Source organism: Candoia aspera, chromosome 1 (genome assembly GCF_035149785.1).
Source record: "Candoia aspera isolate rCanAsp1 chromosome 1, rCanAsp1.hap2, whole genome shotgun sequence".
NCBI lineage: Eukaryota > Metazoa > Chordata > Lepidosauria > Squamata > Boidae > Candoia > Candoia aspera.
In genome coordinates, this window is record NC_086153.1 from 306,507,248 (window position 1) to 306,522,156 (window position 14,909).

At 37.7% G+C, this 14,909-nt stretch overlaps 1 protein-coding gene across 1 annotated transcript in view; it reads right to left on the minus strand.

Annotated features, from left to right (window-relative positions):
* Positions 1-878: 878 nt before the first annotated feature.
* The window catches only part of BTBD7 (BTB domain containing 7), an 80,510-nt gene continuing 66,479 nt past the window's right edge, over positions 879-14,909 (minus strand). Inside the window, exons 9-11 of the mRNA XM_063290265.1 lie at positions 12,367-12,545; positions 11,098-11,526; positions 879-3,533 (exon numbers count right to left, since the gene is read on the minus strand). Of these exons, the coding sequence (XP_063146335.1) occupies positions 2,736-3,533; positions 11,098-11,526; positions 12,367-12,545 (1,406 nt within the window). The 3' untranslated portion in view covers positions 879-2,735. The remainder of the gene's footprint in view (positions 3,534-11,097; positions 11,527-12,366; positions 12,546-14,909) is intronic.

Sequence of the window (14,909 nt, forward strand, 5' to 3'; positions counted from 1 at the left end):
GATTTGTGAATTCCGCATTTTGAAGACAAAAGTTTAAATACATTTCTGAGTAAATTACTTGTTCACCAGAATGTAAAAGTAATTTCAATTATGACACAATTTCTTTTATTTGTTCTTAGGCAAAATCAATCCCTTGGAAAAAACTGCATTCCTCTTATTACTGGCTCACATATTTTTTTAAAAATGATGTTTTTTGCATCAGAATGGGTAGGTGGGTAGAAATTCCTTATGCAGAGTCAGTGGAAGAGTTACCTAGAGGTCCACAGACAATTTCCTGGAGATGTAATTAACATACCCCAAATCTTGATGGGGATTAATGTTCCATTTATATATGGGCCAGAGAAAAAGGTAAGAAACCAGAATTCTATGGCCCCCAAAAACCTCTCTAGCCCTTCTGCTCAAATCAGAATATTTAGGTTTAGATTGTTAAAGTGGTACAACAGTCTTTAGGTCTGCTACAGAATTATTTCTCAATATTTACGTTTATCTAAAACTGCTGTCAAATGATAGCTTACTTCACTTATGGAGTGTATGTTTTTATGCTTCTTGTAAGCTATTCCACAGTAAAAAAAAAAGTGTAAACTGAATCCAAATGGATTATCTGAATCAATTCAATGGCTACTCTTGAGACTGAAAAATTGTGCCTTGAATTTCTGATATCTACAGCCTATCACATTTCACTAGCAAATTGGTTTTGTGTAGAGTTGGAAAAAAGCTGTTTGAAATAGCAGACTAACATCTAAAACAGACTTTACTGTAGCTTGTTTGGGTCAGTGTGCATGAGTCCAGGAAACTATTAGAACAACCTATTCATGATCTCTGCAAGATAAAGCCTATATACATATACATATATGTATACATATACATATATAGACTGCTGCCACTAGAGATGACAAAAAAATGGAATCCTATCTTTACAAGTGAAGCAAAGTATCAAACATTCTTGAAGGAAGTTTGATGGAAAATGTGTTTAAACTCCAGATAATAATTAACAAGATACTTGGCAAATGGCACTAAGCAATTATCCTATCATCAGGGTGCTGTCTTACCACTTAATTCAACTTTTCACAGAATGTATTTTTTCAGTTCACAAAGATGCAACACACTGCTTGAAATACAGCAAAATTAATGTAGTGTAAACTATCTGGATAGGGTATTAATTCTCATTTTTCTTTAACAGTGTTTTCCCCCTAAAGGAGAAAGGAAGTGGGAACTAAAAGATCAGTGGAGACTTAAAAAAAAAAAGAGCTCAGGAAAAAAAATTAAAATACTGAAACAAAGTTTACATTTCAACAGTCTCAAGTACGGTATCTAAGAACAGATTTAAGATTAGCTAACAATCTGGCTAAGGTGTTCAAGTGATGGAAGAGATGTATTTTAGGACTAACCACCATATCAAGTCAAGCTTTTGCTAGGGATTACCACACAGCGGTACTGAAAATTTTCCAGTCCATGCAAGAGAAATAAGTGGCAAGTACCTGAAACAGCTGACTGCTGAAATGGCCATCCATAGTGGCAATAATCTATCAGCCCAGCATCTCTACTTTATGTTCATAAAACCCCGAAGACCCTCCCTTCCAATATATTTGAACCAACTTCAACAAATCCCCAAAATATTCAAGAGGGGAATGAATAAATTAAGTGCTAAACTGCTTATAGCTCATTAAGTCATAGCCATTATTTTTCAGTCTGTTTTCTGTCCACAAAACAAGAAATATATGCACTCAATAACATCACTAAAACTGCAGCCCTTGGTTTCTTTGGAGGCAGAAAAAAGGCAATAAACATCTCTCTTGACTTCTCCACTGGGAAGGAAGTCTGTTCTACCAAAATGTAGCATTAACACCCATGTCAAATGCTAAGCAATTATTTTCTCACCTCCTTGTGCTTGCTACGAAATCTTACCATCTGTGTGTCCTTCTAAAATGAAGAATCAGAGAAGCATGTCTACAAGACTCTCACCAATTTGAAGCACTAGTTGCATTGTAACCAAAGGGCTTAGAAAGTGTTCCAAAAAGAAAAGGAGATTTTCAGAAATCCTAACAGACTCGTACTCCTTACTTTTAAAGAAAATCCTGGCCACAGACATTACTGAGTGCTTGCTACATCAGCAGCCTGAGACTTGGTAAACAGAGCATACACATTAGGCTGGATTCTTGTATTAGTGGTAGAGCAGAAAGGTTGCAAACCTAACCAGAGCAGTTATGTAAGTGTGCTGTTCTTTGGAATTCCTATTATCATTAAAAAATAAAGACAGATATTTCGACCATCTTGTAAGAAAATACATCTTAAGTATGCAAGTATGCAGCCTAATGCACACTGAGTAATGGGAAATGATTTTTTTTTTTTTAAAAGACACCCAAAATAGTATGAACATACAGTCCTATAAAATATGACAGTAGAAGTTTAACATACCAATATAAAAACTAATAAAATTAATGTACAGGTGCAAAAGGCTACCTTTTATTTTCTTTTTTTAAAGGTGCCAGTTAAAATATATTTTTGAGAAGAGTTTTAACAAAATCTGTTGAAAACATAAACCCTGAAGCAGCATTCCAAATAAACTGGGAGCATGCCATCTCTTAATGAAGCCATGTATATACAAAAATAATAATTAAAAAAATGATAGCGGCTGGCATTGAAAAAAACTGGCCCGACAAATTTCAGGCCAGTGATTTCAAAGACTGATCTTTCAGAACTCTTAGGCACAGAGAAGAAGTGGAGGTGGAGGGTTTTCAGAGGGCAGATTTTTTGTACAGGAAGTCTGGAGACTTTCTTCCTCTACTTACAACCTCTTCCCTTTCCAAATCTGCATTTCTCTGGGCTTCACCCTCCAGAGGCTCAGTATCGGCCAATCTCCTGCTAGATGGTTCATCATGGATTTCTGAACTGTATGAAGGCAGGGAAGGTCGACTAGAGGTTAGTCCATACGTTAAATCTGTTTCTACTTTCGTTCGTCCCCTTGCATGAATTGAGATATTCCCAGTGTTCTCCTGGGCAGCCAAAGCCAAGTCCAGCCGCTGGGGAGGTTGTTCTAAGACATCGAGGTGTATTGGTTCATTCTTTTGTCTGTGTGGATGCCCTTCTTGAGAAAGTGCATAATCTCTCCTAGAATCTTCTAGTTTTTTAGGAGAAATGTGATTAGGTAACTGAGTGGTTTTTAAGCCGCTGGGTGATGCTTTATTGTGGCTATATAAATCTGGGCCAAAGTAAATACCTTGAGAAGGTGAAGGGGTATGCCTGGTAAGGGCAGGAGTAGAAGGTCTGCATGCAGCATTTGAGAAATCATAGAAATCAGGATATTCCTGTTGATTCTCTCTAGGATCCAGCTTTTGCTCAGCTGAATGTTTCTTCCGCGAACTGTGTATGTGCCTTGTTTGAATGCAAGAAACATGCTGAGGGGGTCCTGGTGTCACCTCCAGAACAGGCTCTGTGTCAACTGTAAGCTCTGGCAACCTCCTGTCCTTCAGAGACATTGTTGACACACCCATCGCAATATCTGGCATCAGCTCATTGAGAACAGGTTGAACACCCTGAAAAAGAGAAGATCAGTTTCAACTTGTGCTATCGTCTAGCTGTGCCAGGGCTACTTTGCCCTGCAAAAGTCCAAGATTACAGCTAAGAGTGTGACATTCAACTTGCACTGTTTTACACTTAACATTCTATTTGCTCAGTATAGGAAAAGCTTAATTGTTTTTCAAAGCTAAGAAGAAATAACTACTCATAAAAAATAGTATTTTGTATTTAGTGCTCGTATAAGAATTTAGCTTCTGAAATCAAAGGCTCTGATTTGAGCACAAAGATTTGAGGCTTTCTAAGCAAACCAGTTAAAAATTAAAACATGGCAACAAAACTATAGTGATATTAATGTAGGAAAGTGAGGTAGCCCCAAGTCTCAACAAAAGCAAAACTTTTCATTTAGTATATCTGCAATTTGGCAATATATTTTTTTTTTAAAGTATGTTACAAACAGTAGCAGTGTATCCAGGATAATATATTCCTATGTGCATGCATGCCAATTTCTGTGTTTCCTATAGAGATGCATTTTGAATTGCTTATTAATATGAAGCTCCTACTGAATTCATTAATTCAACTGCCAGATTCCAAGAAGCAACAACTGTACACGGAATGTTTTAATATAATTTGTTGATAATATAGATAACACTGGTCAGCAACAATTCTGTCACATAGATTGTAACAGGTGTTCTAAGCAGACTTTTTCATACAGAGTTCAAAAATGAAATCGTTTTTTTTCCCATCAGGGTTAGTTTTCTTGGGACCCTATCTTCATCATTATTCATGTTCAATTGGTGATATTATGGTACTATATTTTAACTATTTGTAACAATCATTTGTAACCTAATTATTGCAATTAAGCAAAATCTAGTTGTTGTTATTGTTTAAAATATTATATTGATTCTAATAGTGTTGTACTTATCCACCTACTTTTCTTTATGCCATGAAACTGTAAATCATTCTGATATTTTCTGCTCTGTGTGTGATGAGTTAACATTTAAATCTCAGAAACAAAACTTCACCCCACTTCTCAAAAAATGCTATGGACTTCATTTTGGTTGTAAAGTGGGTAAGAATTGGGCCACCTCACATTTGCTGTGTGATATGTGTTAAAGCCACTAACACAGTGGTTAAAGAGTTCATGTCATACACTGTCTGCCATTCCTATTATGTGGAGAGAGCCAAAAGACATTCACCAGACGGTTATGGTTATTTCTCCCTAACAAGCACAATGATGATGAATTTAACAAATTCTTCTCCCAAGAAGATGGACTAGAGTATTGTAAAGATGTTTCTTTGGTTACGGAGGCAGCTGGCTAGGGACACAATGTAAATGAGGGGTGCTTGTTCACTGACTCCTTGAAAGTTAGCTGGAAAGCTTTCCTTCATAATGGAAATAAATTACCATCTGTACCGTTAGCCTGTGCTGGTAATGTGAACAGTTGTATGAGAGCATGAACCTACTTTTGAAGAAGATCCAGTACGAAAAGTATAAATGAAATATTTGTGGAGATCTGAAGGTCACGGCAATTCTGCTTGGCCTGCAACTTAGATACAGAAAGTACTGTTGCTTTTTGTGTAAATGTGACAGTAGGAACAGGAAAAAAACATTACATTCAGAGAGAATGGCCAAAATGTACCTCACTTGTTCCAGAAAAAAGAATGTGGTAAACAATCTACTTGTTGAGTCTGAAAAGGTTTTCTTTCCTCCTTTGCACATCAAACTTGAACTTATGAAAAACTCAGTTAAAGCAATGGCTAAAACAGGAACTGAATTCATGTACTTGAGAAAGAAATTTCCCAGGATTAGTGATGCTAATATTAAGGAAGGTATTTTTGTAGGTCCTCAGACAAGAGAATTGGTAAAAGATGACAAATTTGATGAAGAATTAAGTGAAGTTTAAAAAGCTGCATGGCAATCCTTCAAAAACATCAGCAAAAGCTTTTTTGGAAATCATAAAGAAACTATCACAAAATCGTGAGTGATCTCCTAAAGCTATGGGATGTAACATGTCAATGGAAGTTTATTTCTTGGACTCTCACATGAACTGTTTCCCTGACAACCATGGCGCAGACAAGCATGGAGAACAACTTCACCAGGACAGTACAAACATGGAAAAGCAGTACCAAGGCAAGTGGAGTCCCAGTATGCTGGCTGACTGCTGCTGGACCCTTAAGAGAGGTGTTCCTGGGGTGAAATTCAGCAGAAAATCAAACACTGCTTCTTTTTAGGTAGCACTTTTGTTCTTTTCATTAACTTGTAAATATAGACTATTATGAAAGTAAAGTTGTCTCTCACTCAAAAATCTTGCCTGGTAGAGCAATTCTGAAAACACGCTTGAATTCAGCATAAAAATACTGTAAGATTAATCTGTTTTTGTTTGTGTGACACAAAATTTTTGTTCCCCAGTGTAATTTAATTTAAAAGCAGTGTTGGTTTTTCTGATACTGAAAAAATATTCATATATTAATTTTGCATGTTTCTCTTTTGAACCCTATCAAACCAGATGGCCAAGTTATCTAGGAAACACACCAATGAGATAATGGGGGATTTCAATTACTGAGACATCAACTGGGAATCATACTCTGCGACAAGCAGGAGATCCAACAGACCCTTGATGTGCCTTGCAGACATCATCATCATCCAACCACTCCTCCCACACTTGGACCGTTTTAGATGCTTCACCACTTGGATTTTTTATTCTTTATTTATAGTATTTTTTTTACTGTATTTTACTTTTTGTATTATTGTGATGGTTTTAATCGCTTGTTGTAAACCACCCAGAGGCCTCCAACGGGAGGAGATGGGCGGGGATAAATTAGATAAATAAATAAATAAAAGACAGAAAGAGAAACTAGAGGATCAACTATGTTGGACTTACTACTTACTAATAAGGAAAAAGTGATGAAAGGAGTGGAACTAGTGGGAGCCTTGTGAGAGTATGACCATGTAATCCTAGAATTCACCACACTGCAGACGGGGAGAAATGAAGGTAGCCAGATCAGTGTTTTAGATTTTAAGAGAGCTCACTTCAACAAGCAAAAAAGGAAAAAGTAGGAAGGATTCCATGGATGGAAATGGTTTCGGAAAGCTGGGAATTCTGAAAAAATGCGAACACAAACAATATGAGAGACAGAGACAGAGAGACAGAGAAAAGGGAGGCACTTGAGAAGGTATGGCTGCATCACGATTCCTCTGATAAACTGAGAAACAAAAAGGACAAGTTTAAAAAATGGAAAGAGGGACATATAAGAAAAGCAGAGTATCAGGAAAAAGCCTGAATTTCCAAGGATGGGATTAGGAAGGCTAAGGCCCAACATGAGCTAAGGCTTTCTATGAATGCCAAAAATAACAAAAAAGGGTTGAGTATGTGCAGAACAAGTGAAAAGACAAGGAAGCAATTAGCCCACTGGTCGGAGAAGATGGCAATACGGTGACAGGCAACAAAGAGAAGGCTGAACTGCTTAATTCCTACTTTGCATCTGTCTTTGTGCAAATGAAAAAAACAGTCTGACTTGCCAGAAGCTGCCCCATGGGGAGCAGAAGAAAAATGCAGATCAAAATAGGTAAGGAATTGGTGACAGAACACCTAATTGCTTTAAATGAATTCAAATCTCTTGGATGGATGGATTATATCCTAGTGTGTTAAAGAAACAGCTCCCATCTCAAAGCCACTGACTCAAATCTTTGAGAAATCCTGGAGCACAAGGAAGTGCCAGAAGATGGGGAAGAGCCAGTGTCATTCCAATATTTTAAAAAGGGGGAAAGGTGGAGCTGCCTGGCAACTACAGACCAATCATCTTGACATCAATACTTGGGAAAATTCTAGAAAAGATAAGCAGTGGATTTGCAGCACTCAGAAACTAACGGAGTGATTACCATAAGCCAGTATAGACTCATAAAAAACAGGTTGTGCCAGATAAATCTTACTGCTTTTTTTGACGATAGATTAATGTACCAAGGAAGTGCTGCTGATGTAGTGTACTTAGACTTCAGTATGCTATCTGACAAAGAAGATCTCCTTCTTGATAAACTGGAACAATGTGGGATGGACTTACTCAACCACTGCTAACTCATGGGCCTAACTGGTCTATGTCCACATGGAGGGAGGTACGCTCAGGGTTCTGTTCTGGGCCCAGTACTCTTCAACATCTTCATAAATGATGCAGATGAAGGAATAGAAGGGATGCTCAAAAAAATTGCAGATGACACAAAGCTGGCAGGGGGATCGTTAACACCCTAGAAGACAGGCTCAAAATTCAAAAGAATCTCAACAGAATTGAATATTGGGCCCTGTCTAATAAAATGTTATTCAGTGATGAAAATTTTTAGGTTCTGCACTTAGGCAGGAAAAAAAAGGATGCACAGGTACATGATAGTGGTATCTGGTTTAGCTGTAGTACTTGCAAGAAGGATCTAGAAATCTTGGTAGACCATAGATTAACCATAAGATAGCAGTGTACCAGAGCAGTTTCGGGCTGCATCAGTAGAAGTTTAATGTCAAGATCACTGGAAGTGACAGTACTTCTCAATGCTGCCCTTGTCAGACATCTGGAATTCTGTGTCCAGTTCTGGCTGCCACAATACAAAAAGCATGAGGAGAAACTGGAAAGAATGCAGAGAAGAGTGACAAAAGGGCTAGAGGCCTGAAGGCTAAATCCTACGAAGAGTGGTTAAAGGTAAGTTTAGCTTAAAGAAGAGAAAACTAGGGGGTCAACATGATTACAGTCTTCTAATACATGAAGGGATATCACAGAGGCAGATTTATTCTCTATAGCACCCAGGAATAAGACAAGAATCACTGGGTGGAAGCTTTACCGAGAAAGATCCAAACTTGAAATAAGCCAGAATTTCTTGACTGTGACAGCTATTGAGCAGTGGAACAATCTGTTTGCTAAAGTCATGGGTGTTCCATCAGATTGGATTGGATACCCATCTGCCTGGAATGGTCTGATAATTCCTTGCCTGGGCAGGGGGTTGGATTAAAAGACCTCCCAGATCCCCTCCAATCCTATGATTCTCTGATTCTATTAAAGCATTTTTTAAATTTGAAAGTAAATCCATGGGAAGCAATTTAAACAATATTGAATATCAAAAACCTCTCCCAAACCATTCAGCACTGCTTAGGACTTGAACAAATTTTTAGAACAATCTGTATCAAGCATGTTTTAAATTTCAGAAAGGACAATGGGTGATTTCAAATGTGAAAAATCTGAATATTTATGCTTGAAAATAAAACCCACAAGGTCTTATACAGGTAGTCTTTACTTACTGACCGGCCACTTAAAGGCCATTCGAAGATATGATGGTATCCCAAAAGTAGATTTCCAACTGGGGCCTGAAATTATGCCCCTCACAAGGCCTCTGTGATCACGTGACAGAGATTCAGTCATCCCGGAAGCAGCAGCCATTTTGGGTCACACATCCACCCTTTGGAACCAGGAAGTCCTCCAGGCTTCTGATGCTGGATTACTGAGGCAGCAGGCCCGATCATGTGGTTGCACTACTTCCTGTGATTTAGCAGCCAGCAGAGGGGGCCTTGTGTTTCTGCCTTACAGTACTGTACAGGAAAGGTAAGTATTTTTTCCATGCAGTACTGTACTTATGCTTGCCTTTAATTTTTTCCCAGTTTTTGTTTAACTTAAGTAGAGATTTGTATGGTAGCATGCATCCTCTGCCTGTTTGATTTTTAATTATATTTAACAATACTGAATGCTGGTTTACTGTTTTTAAAACAGTTGTTTTATAAAAATCAGATTTATATACAGTACTGTACAGTAATAAAAGCTGCAGAGCTTACTACAGCAGGAAAAAAAAGTTACAGTACTGTACAGTACCTTTAAGCCTATTTAGTACTGTATTGTAGAACAAAGATTCCAGTGAAGACCTTACAGTAAAAGTTTTTAATAATCAACCAGTAATATTAGTTGAAAATAACAGTAATATTAACTGAAAATAATACTACTGTAGCCACAGAAGCCTTTCCATAGTCATGTTTTGGTGGAAAACATATGACTATCACACTCTGCCTCCCACAATACTGCAAAGTAACTCCTGGTTCGCTTAACAACCGCTCCGTTTGCTTAACAACCGAAGGAAACCACAAGCTCCAATCTTGAACCACCTAATGATCGCTGTGACTCACTTAACAACTGCGGTAAAAAAAGATTGCAAAAATGAGTGGCTCACTTAACAAGTGTTATGACTTACAACCAAAAATCTCAGTTCAATTGTGGTTAAGTGAAGATTACCTGTAAATTCAGAAGTTCTAAACATGTAAATAACTGCAAATAATTTCCTTCTTAAAAGAGGTTATCAAGCTATCACAAGCATTCAGCTTTAGTTTGTTCAGCTTCAAGAGTAAGATATTTTTCTCATTACTCAGTCAAATAATATGGACTTAACAGTAGGAAATGATCTGAATATGAGCAGAGCTTCCTACAGCACCATTATGAGAAGAGAGAAGTTTGCAAATGATGAAAGGAAAGCATACTTGACCTATCCCCATTACAGCAGAAGAACCCTGAGCTAAGAAGAATGTAGTTCCAGTATTTAATTTACATCATGACTTTCGCCAAACGTTACTGAATTCATGTCTTTTTTATAGAGAAGTTCTTTCAGGCCAGCTTTTATTGATTGCAGACTGTATAACAGGAACCGAACCATTTTATATATTTATGTACGTGAATATCTGCCTTGCTTTTAAAGCTCTTTCATCAGCTGTTGGTTGAAAATAGGTAACAGGTTTTGCCTTAAAAAAATAAACTATACATTTCTTCAAGCCTACCTGCCTTGATAAAAACAACATCTGAAGGTAACAGAACACAGAAGAACCAAAATTAGTAGCTTATGCATAAGCCAACTTAAAAGCATAACAGAAAACTCCTCAAAGAAAATGTGGATGCAATCTATAGGAAGGAATTTAACAAATGAGTAAAAATCCCCAGCTACTACATTCACTTGTTCTGATTTACCATTTTTACCTCTTGCTATGTTCCTTCCAAGGGCTTTAGAGGAAAATGAATAGGAGAGCAAGAACTTGGTTTGCTGTCCACTGTGTTAGCTTCTCTTCCTGCTTCATTTAAACCTGCACTGGATTTCCACTTCTACATACCATAAGAATATTTGCTTTATTTTATGTACATTAATACTCCTAGCAATCTTGGCATCCTGATTAGCAAGAGCTTGAGTCAATCTACTAAACTAATCTGTTCTATCACATAATTCTACCTAACTGAAGGGTTTGTTAAGATTCATTTGTTATCAACTGAGACAACAGAGAAGTTATATAACGGCACACGCAAGCTCTTATAGAATAATTCAGGGCCACAGTGCTTGATGACAATCAACTGGTCCGAAATGAAGCCCTCACCTCTTCCAACAGCTATAATGGTAAATTTAAAACGCTTATTCACAGCACCCTGCCTTAGTACATTAACAGTGAAATATGTATTTATTTTTCAATTTATATAGCTGCCCATCTCACGTTTGACTCTGGGCAACTTATGAACAGATAAAACAATATAAAAATTAAAAAATTAAAAATGTAGTGGGTGCATAAAATAAAAAGGCAGTCTTACCACTTGCTTTTCAGCAGCCATCACAGCTGCTGCAGCTGCAACGGTCTGTCTTCCCAGTCCTGCAGTGTTAGTGCAATCTGGAGGTGTGCCTTTGACCCCAGAGAAATAATTGGGTCGGGCAGCTTTCGGGGCTGTTCTGGCGTGAAACAGTGAATGGTTACAAGGGTAAGAAAAAGAACGCGAGGGGTGCTGACTCTGGGCTCGGTGCTTCCATCCGACTTTGAACTGGCTGTGAACTGGAGTCGCTGGTGGATGGTAGGGAGGGGGCGGAGGGGGGAGTGGTGGATGGAAGGCCACCAAAGAGTCTAGCTCTGTAAACGCTGTTTCTGCAGTGGGCGTGCTGTTCACACGACATCGACTGGACTGTCTCAGGGTCAGAAGTGGGCTTTCATCTCCAAAGTGCTCATCAGGGAAGAACTTGTGAGGATTCTGCAACAGAAAGACCGAATGAGGAGTGCAGGGGGAGATCACACAAACTTGTGCATCTCAACACTTCTGCTAATACAGATAAATGGTTAGTTGTACTTCTTCCTCCATGTCAGCAATATGGAAATGGCAGCTTTGCACTACAAGTACTTTGCCCAGGCAAAACAAACACAACATGCCAGCACAATGATATCTATGCATCTAATTACAGAGTTTGAGTGGGCAAAATATGGTAACTCTTCCTGTTCCATCTTAAGCATAAAACTATATAAATTCTCATCTTGTAGATCACCATAGGGTGGCTCTCTGGAATAAAGAAAGCATTTCACAACACTTCCATTTTTTTAAAGTATCTTTCTTCCTTGTTTAAACAGAATAAACAGATTCAAAACACTTTATTTTTTACTCCAAAAACAAGTTAGCAGCAGCAATTTAGGAAGGTTTAAGAAAAACACTGAAATAGCTGTATGGGCTTTAGTCTAGAATTCTTAAGATTAACATCTTTTTATCAGGGGATTTGATTCAAAAGCTTTAGATGGCTGTTATTTTATTAACCATTCTCATCATTTTGTATGATGGATAACTCACATTTAGGATAGAGAAGCATAAAGGAGCAGTGGGAATACTTTCTTGTTCAACAGTTAGAAACGAAGTAATTAGATGTGTTCTTTTTGTGCATCACAATATATAACTGCAATGCTCCCTTTAAGCTTTCCTCTGTGAATGAATTCACTAACTTCTTCAACACTTTTGCACATGCTAGTTACTCTGACATTGAAGGCACACAAGTACCACCTTCTAAAACAGTTAAAAAAGACCAAGCCAGCCTTCATTGCTTCATACCTGCAGCAACTCAGCAGCAGAATCAGAAAGGCCAAATTCCCTCAATACACGGATCTGAATCTCGTAACTCACTGTAGCTCCTTCTCCACAGTTCAGAGCATAAGCTCGCTGAACTTGCTCAGTATGGCGGAGTTCCTGCAGCCGCCTGACCATTTCTTTGACAACAGAGAGATGAGGAACTGGGAAACAACAAACAAACAGAAAACAATCCAAATTGAAATTAGTTCTGCATCCTTGTAATGAGCTTCAACAGTGTCCAAGTCTACTAAGATAGTTATTTGCACTAAAAAGGAACTTACCCAAAAGCAATCTCTAAAAAAGACACATGTCGGCAAGATCAGTGCAATAATGACTCAAGCTGCAAAACTGTGCAGAGAGGAGAATAATAAGGGCAGATGAACTCTAGTTTCCTTCATTTCCATCTTATAGTGAACCCACTTCCCCATTCAGACCACTTTTGCCCAGTTGAATCCAATAACTTTCCCATTGGTGGGCGTCCTTTGTGCAAAATGGACCATCAAACACTTCTCATCCTTCCAAATATCTCCAAATCTGCTCTTGTGGGTTGGGAGGCACTCTGGAGCACATGCGGGAATTCTGTCTAATGCTATGCAGTCTAGCTGCTCAGTGCAACTAAGAAAATTGAATTCCTTTTATTCCCCCACTAACATTCTTCAATAAGTCTCTTCATTCTGAGCATACTCTACCTTTCCATTAGTTTACCCACTATGCCCCCTATTCTTCTGTTTTCCTCCTTCCAAAAGTACTTTCTTTCAGCAACTGCCGTGGCTAATGTTAGCTTCAACTGAGATGTATTTCTGCTAAATGTACCACTTTCAAAGGCTTGTTGAAACCATAAGAATTGGTCTTCAGCTTATAGTGTTCATTTAGACTTTCAGGATCTTTTCAACAGTTTTCCTAGAAGTATACCCCCCCCCCAACCCCTTCCAAATACATACAGAAATTTTTTTTTTTCCTCAGAGCAGCAATTAAGTGGACGAGTAAAGCCATTTGCTACAATGCTAGTGGATATTGCTAAAGCAGGTACAAATAAGATCACACTGAATTCTATGGTTCATAACATTTCTTTAAATGACTCATTTGCAGTTATTTATTACTAGATGCAAGATACTTTACTATCTCAATGTTGTATTTTCTCTGGAACACTACTGGTTAACTCATCCTTCATTTTCTTGGCATACATTTGATGAGTTGGAATGCAATCACAAGACAACTAGAGCACCAGTAACTATTTCAAAAATTACACATTAATCCAAGAAAAAGTATTAGACAACTTTTAAGTCAAAATAACTTTTTATAATTTTTGCTCTTTTAGAAGTCCTATTTTATTTAGATTTTCTAAATGTGGCATCTTTCTCTGAAAAGTGCTGCTAGAAAATGTCTTTTCAAGCTTTTTTCAATGCAATGAAAAACAACACACAACTGGCAGAAGCAACAAATATTTATACCTATGGAATTACAAATCAGAAAGGTAAAACATCCATATACACATTTGTAAAATTTATTTCAACTTCTATTTCATGTCAACTACAGAGTAGGGAACAATAGAATCCAAGAGCAGTGCATTACTCAGGAAAAATATATATCATACAAAAAATCTCATACTTCTGGGCAGTTTCTCAATATATTTAGGCTAATATTTTGACAATTTCTAAGCACAAGAAGATCTGCATTCTGAAGCATCTGTTTTATATGCCATTAGAATCTGATTCCAGTACTACATTGAAGAAGGCAATTTACAGCCTTCAAAAGTCCCACATTATGAAAATCAAAGCCACAGGTATAAAGGTCACAAATGACCATTACTAAGTGCTTTGCTGGTCACTGATTGTAAATAAAATTTTCTATTACTAAGTAATGAACAGAAAAAAGTTCCCAACTGAAAAAGAGACCAGCAATAGCATCATTTGGTTGTGTCCTTTAAATACACTCTAAGATAATTTTTGACAGGTTTCTTTGCAGCTCCCAAATCTCTCTTATTTAACCTGCAGAAGTTCCCTCCTTTGATTGCATTACTGAAATCTGACAGCATAATTTTCCGTCATTTTGAAGCAGGAAATAAATGAAAACTGCACTGTAAGATGAACAGACTTAACACAGTTCTTTTAAAGGACAATCACAATCCAACTACCCAAAAAAGAAAAAAAAACCCTACTAAAATATTCCAGCTTCACTCACCTTCATGAATCAATGTTGTCCACTGTGGGCCTTTTCTCCTCAAAACCTTTCAAAATCGCCCAACCACCACAAATTTATTTCTCCTTAAAACTGTTGTCTTCTTGCACAATTTAGGATCAGACTAAAGAGATTAGGGAAGACCCACAGATCAGCTAGATATGAGCTCACTAATATTCCTAAGGAATATGCAGTGGAGGTGAAGAATCGATTTAAGGGACTGGACTTAGTTGATAGGGTCCCGGAAGAACTCTGGACAGAAGTTGGCAGCATTGTTCAGGAGGCAGCAACAAAATACATCCCAAAGAAAGAGAAAACCAAGAAGGCAAAATGGCTGTCTGCTGAGA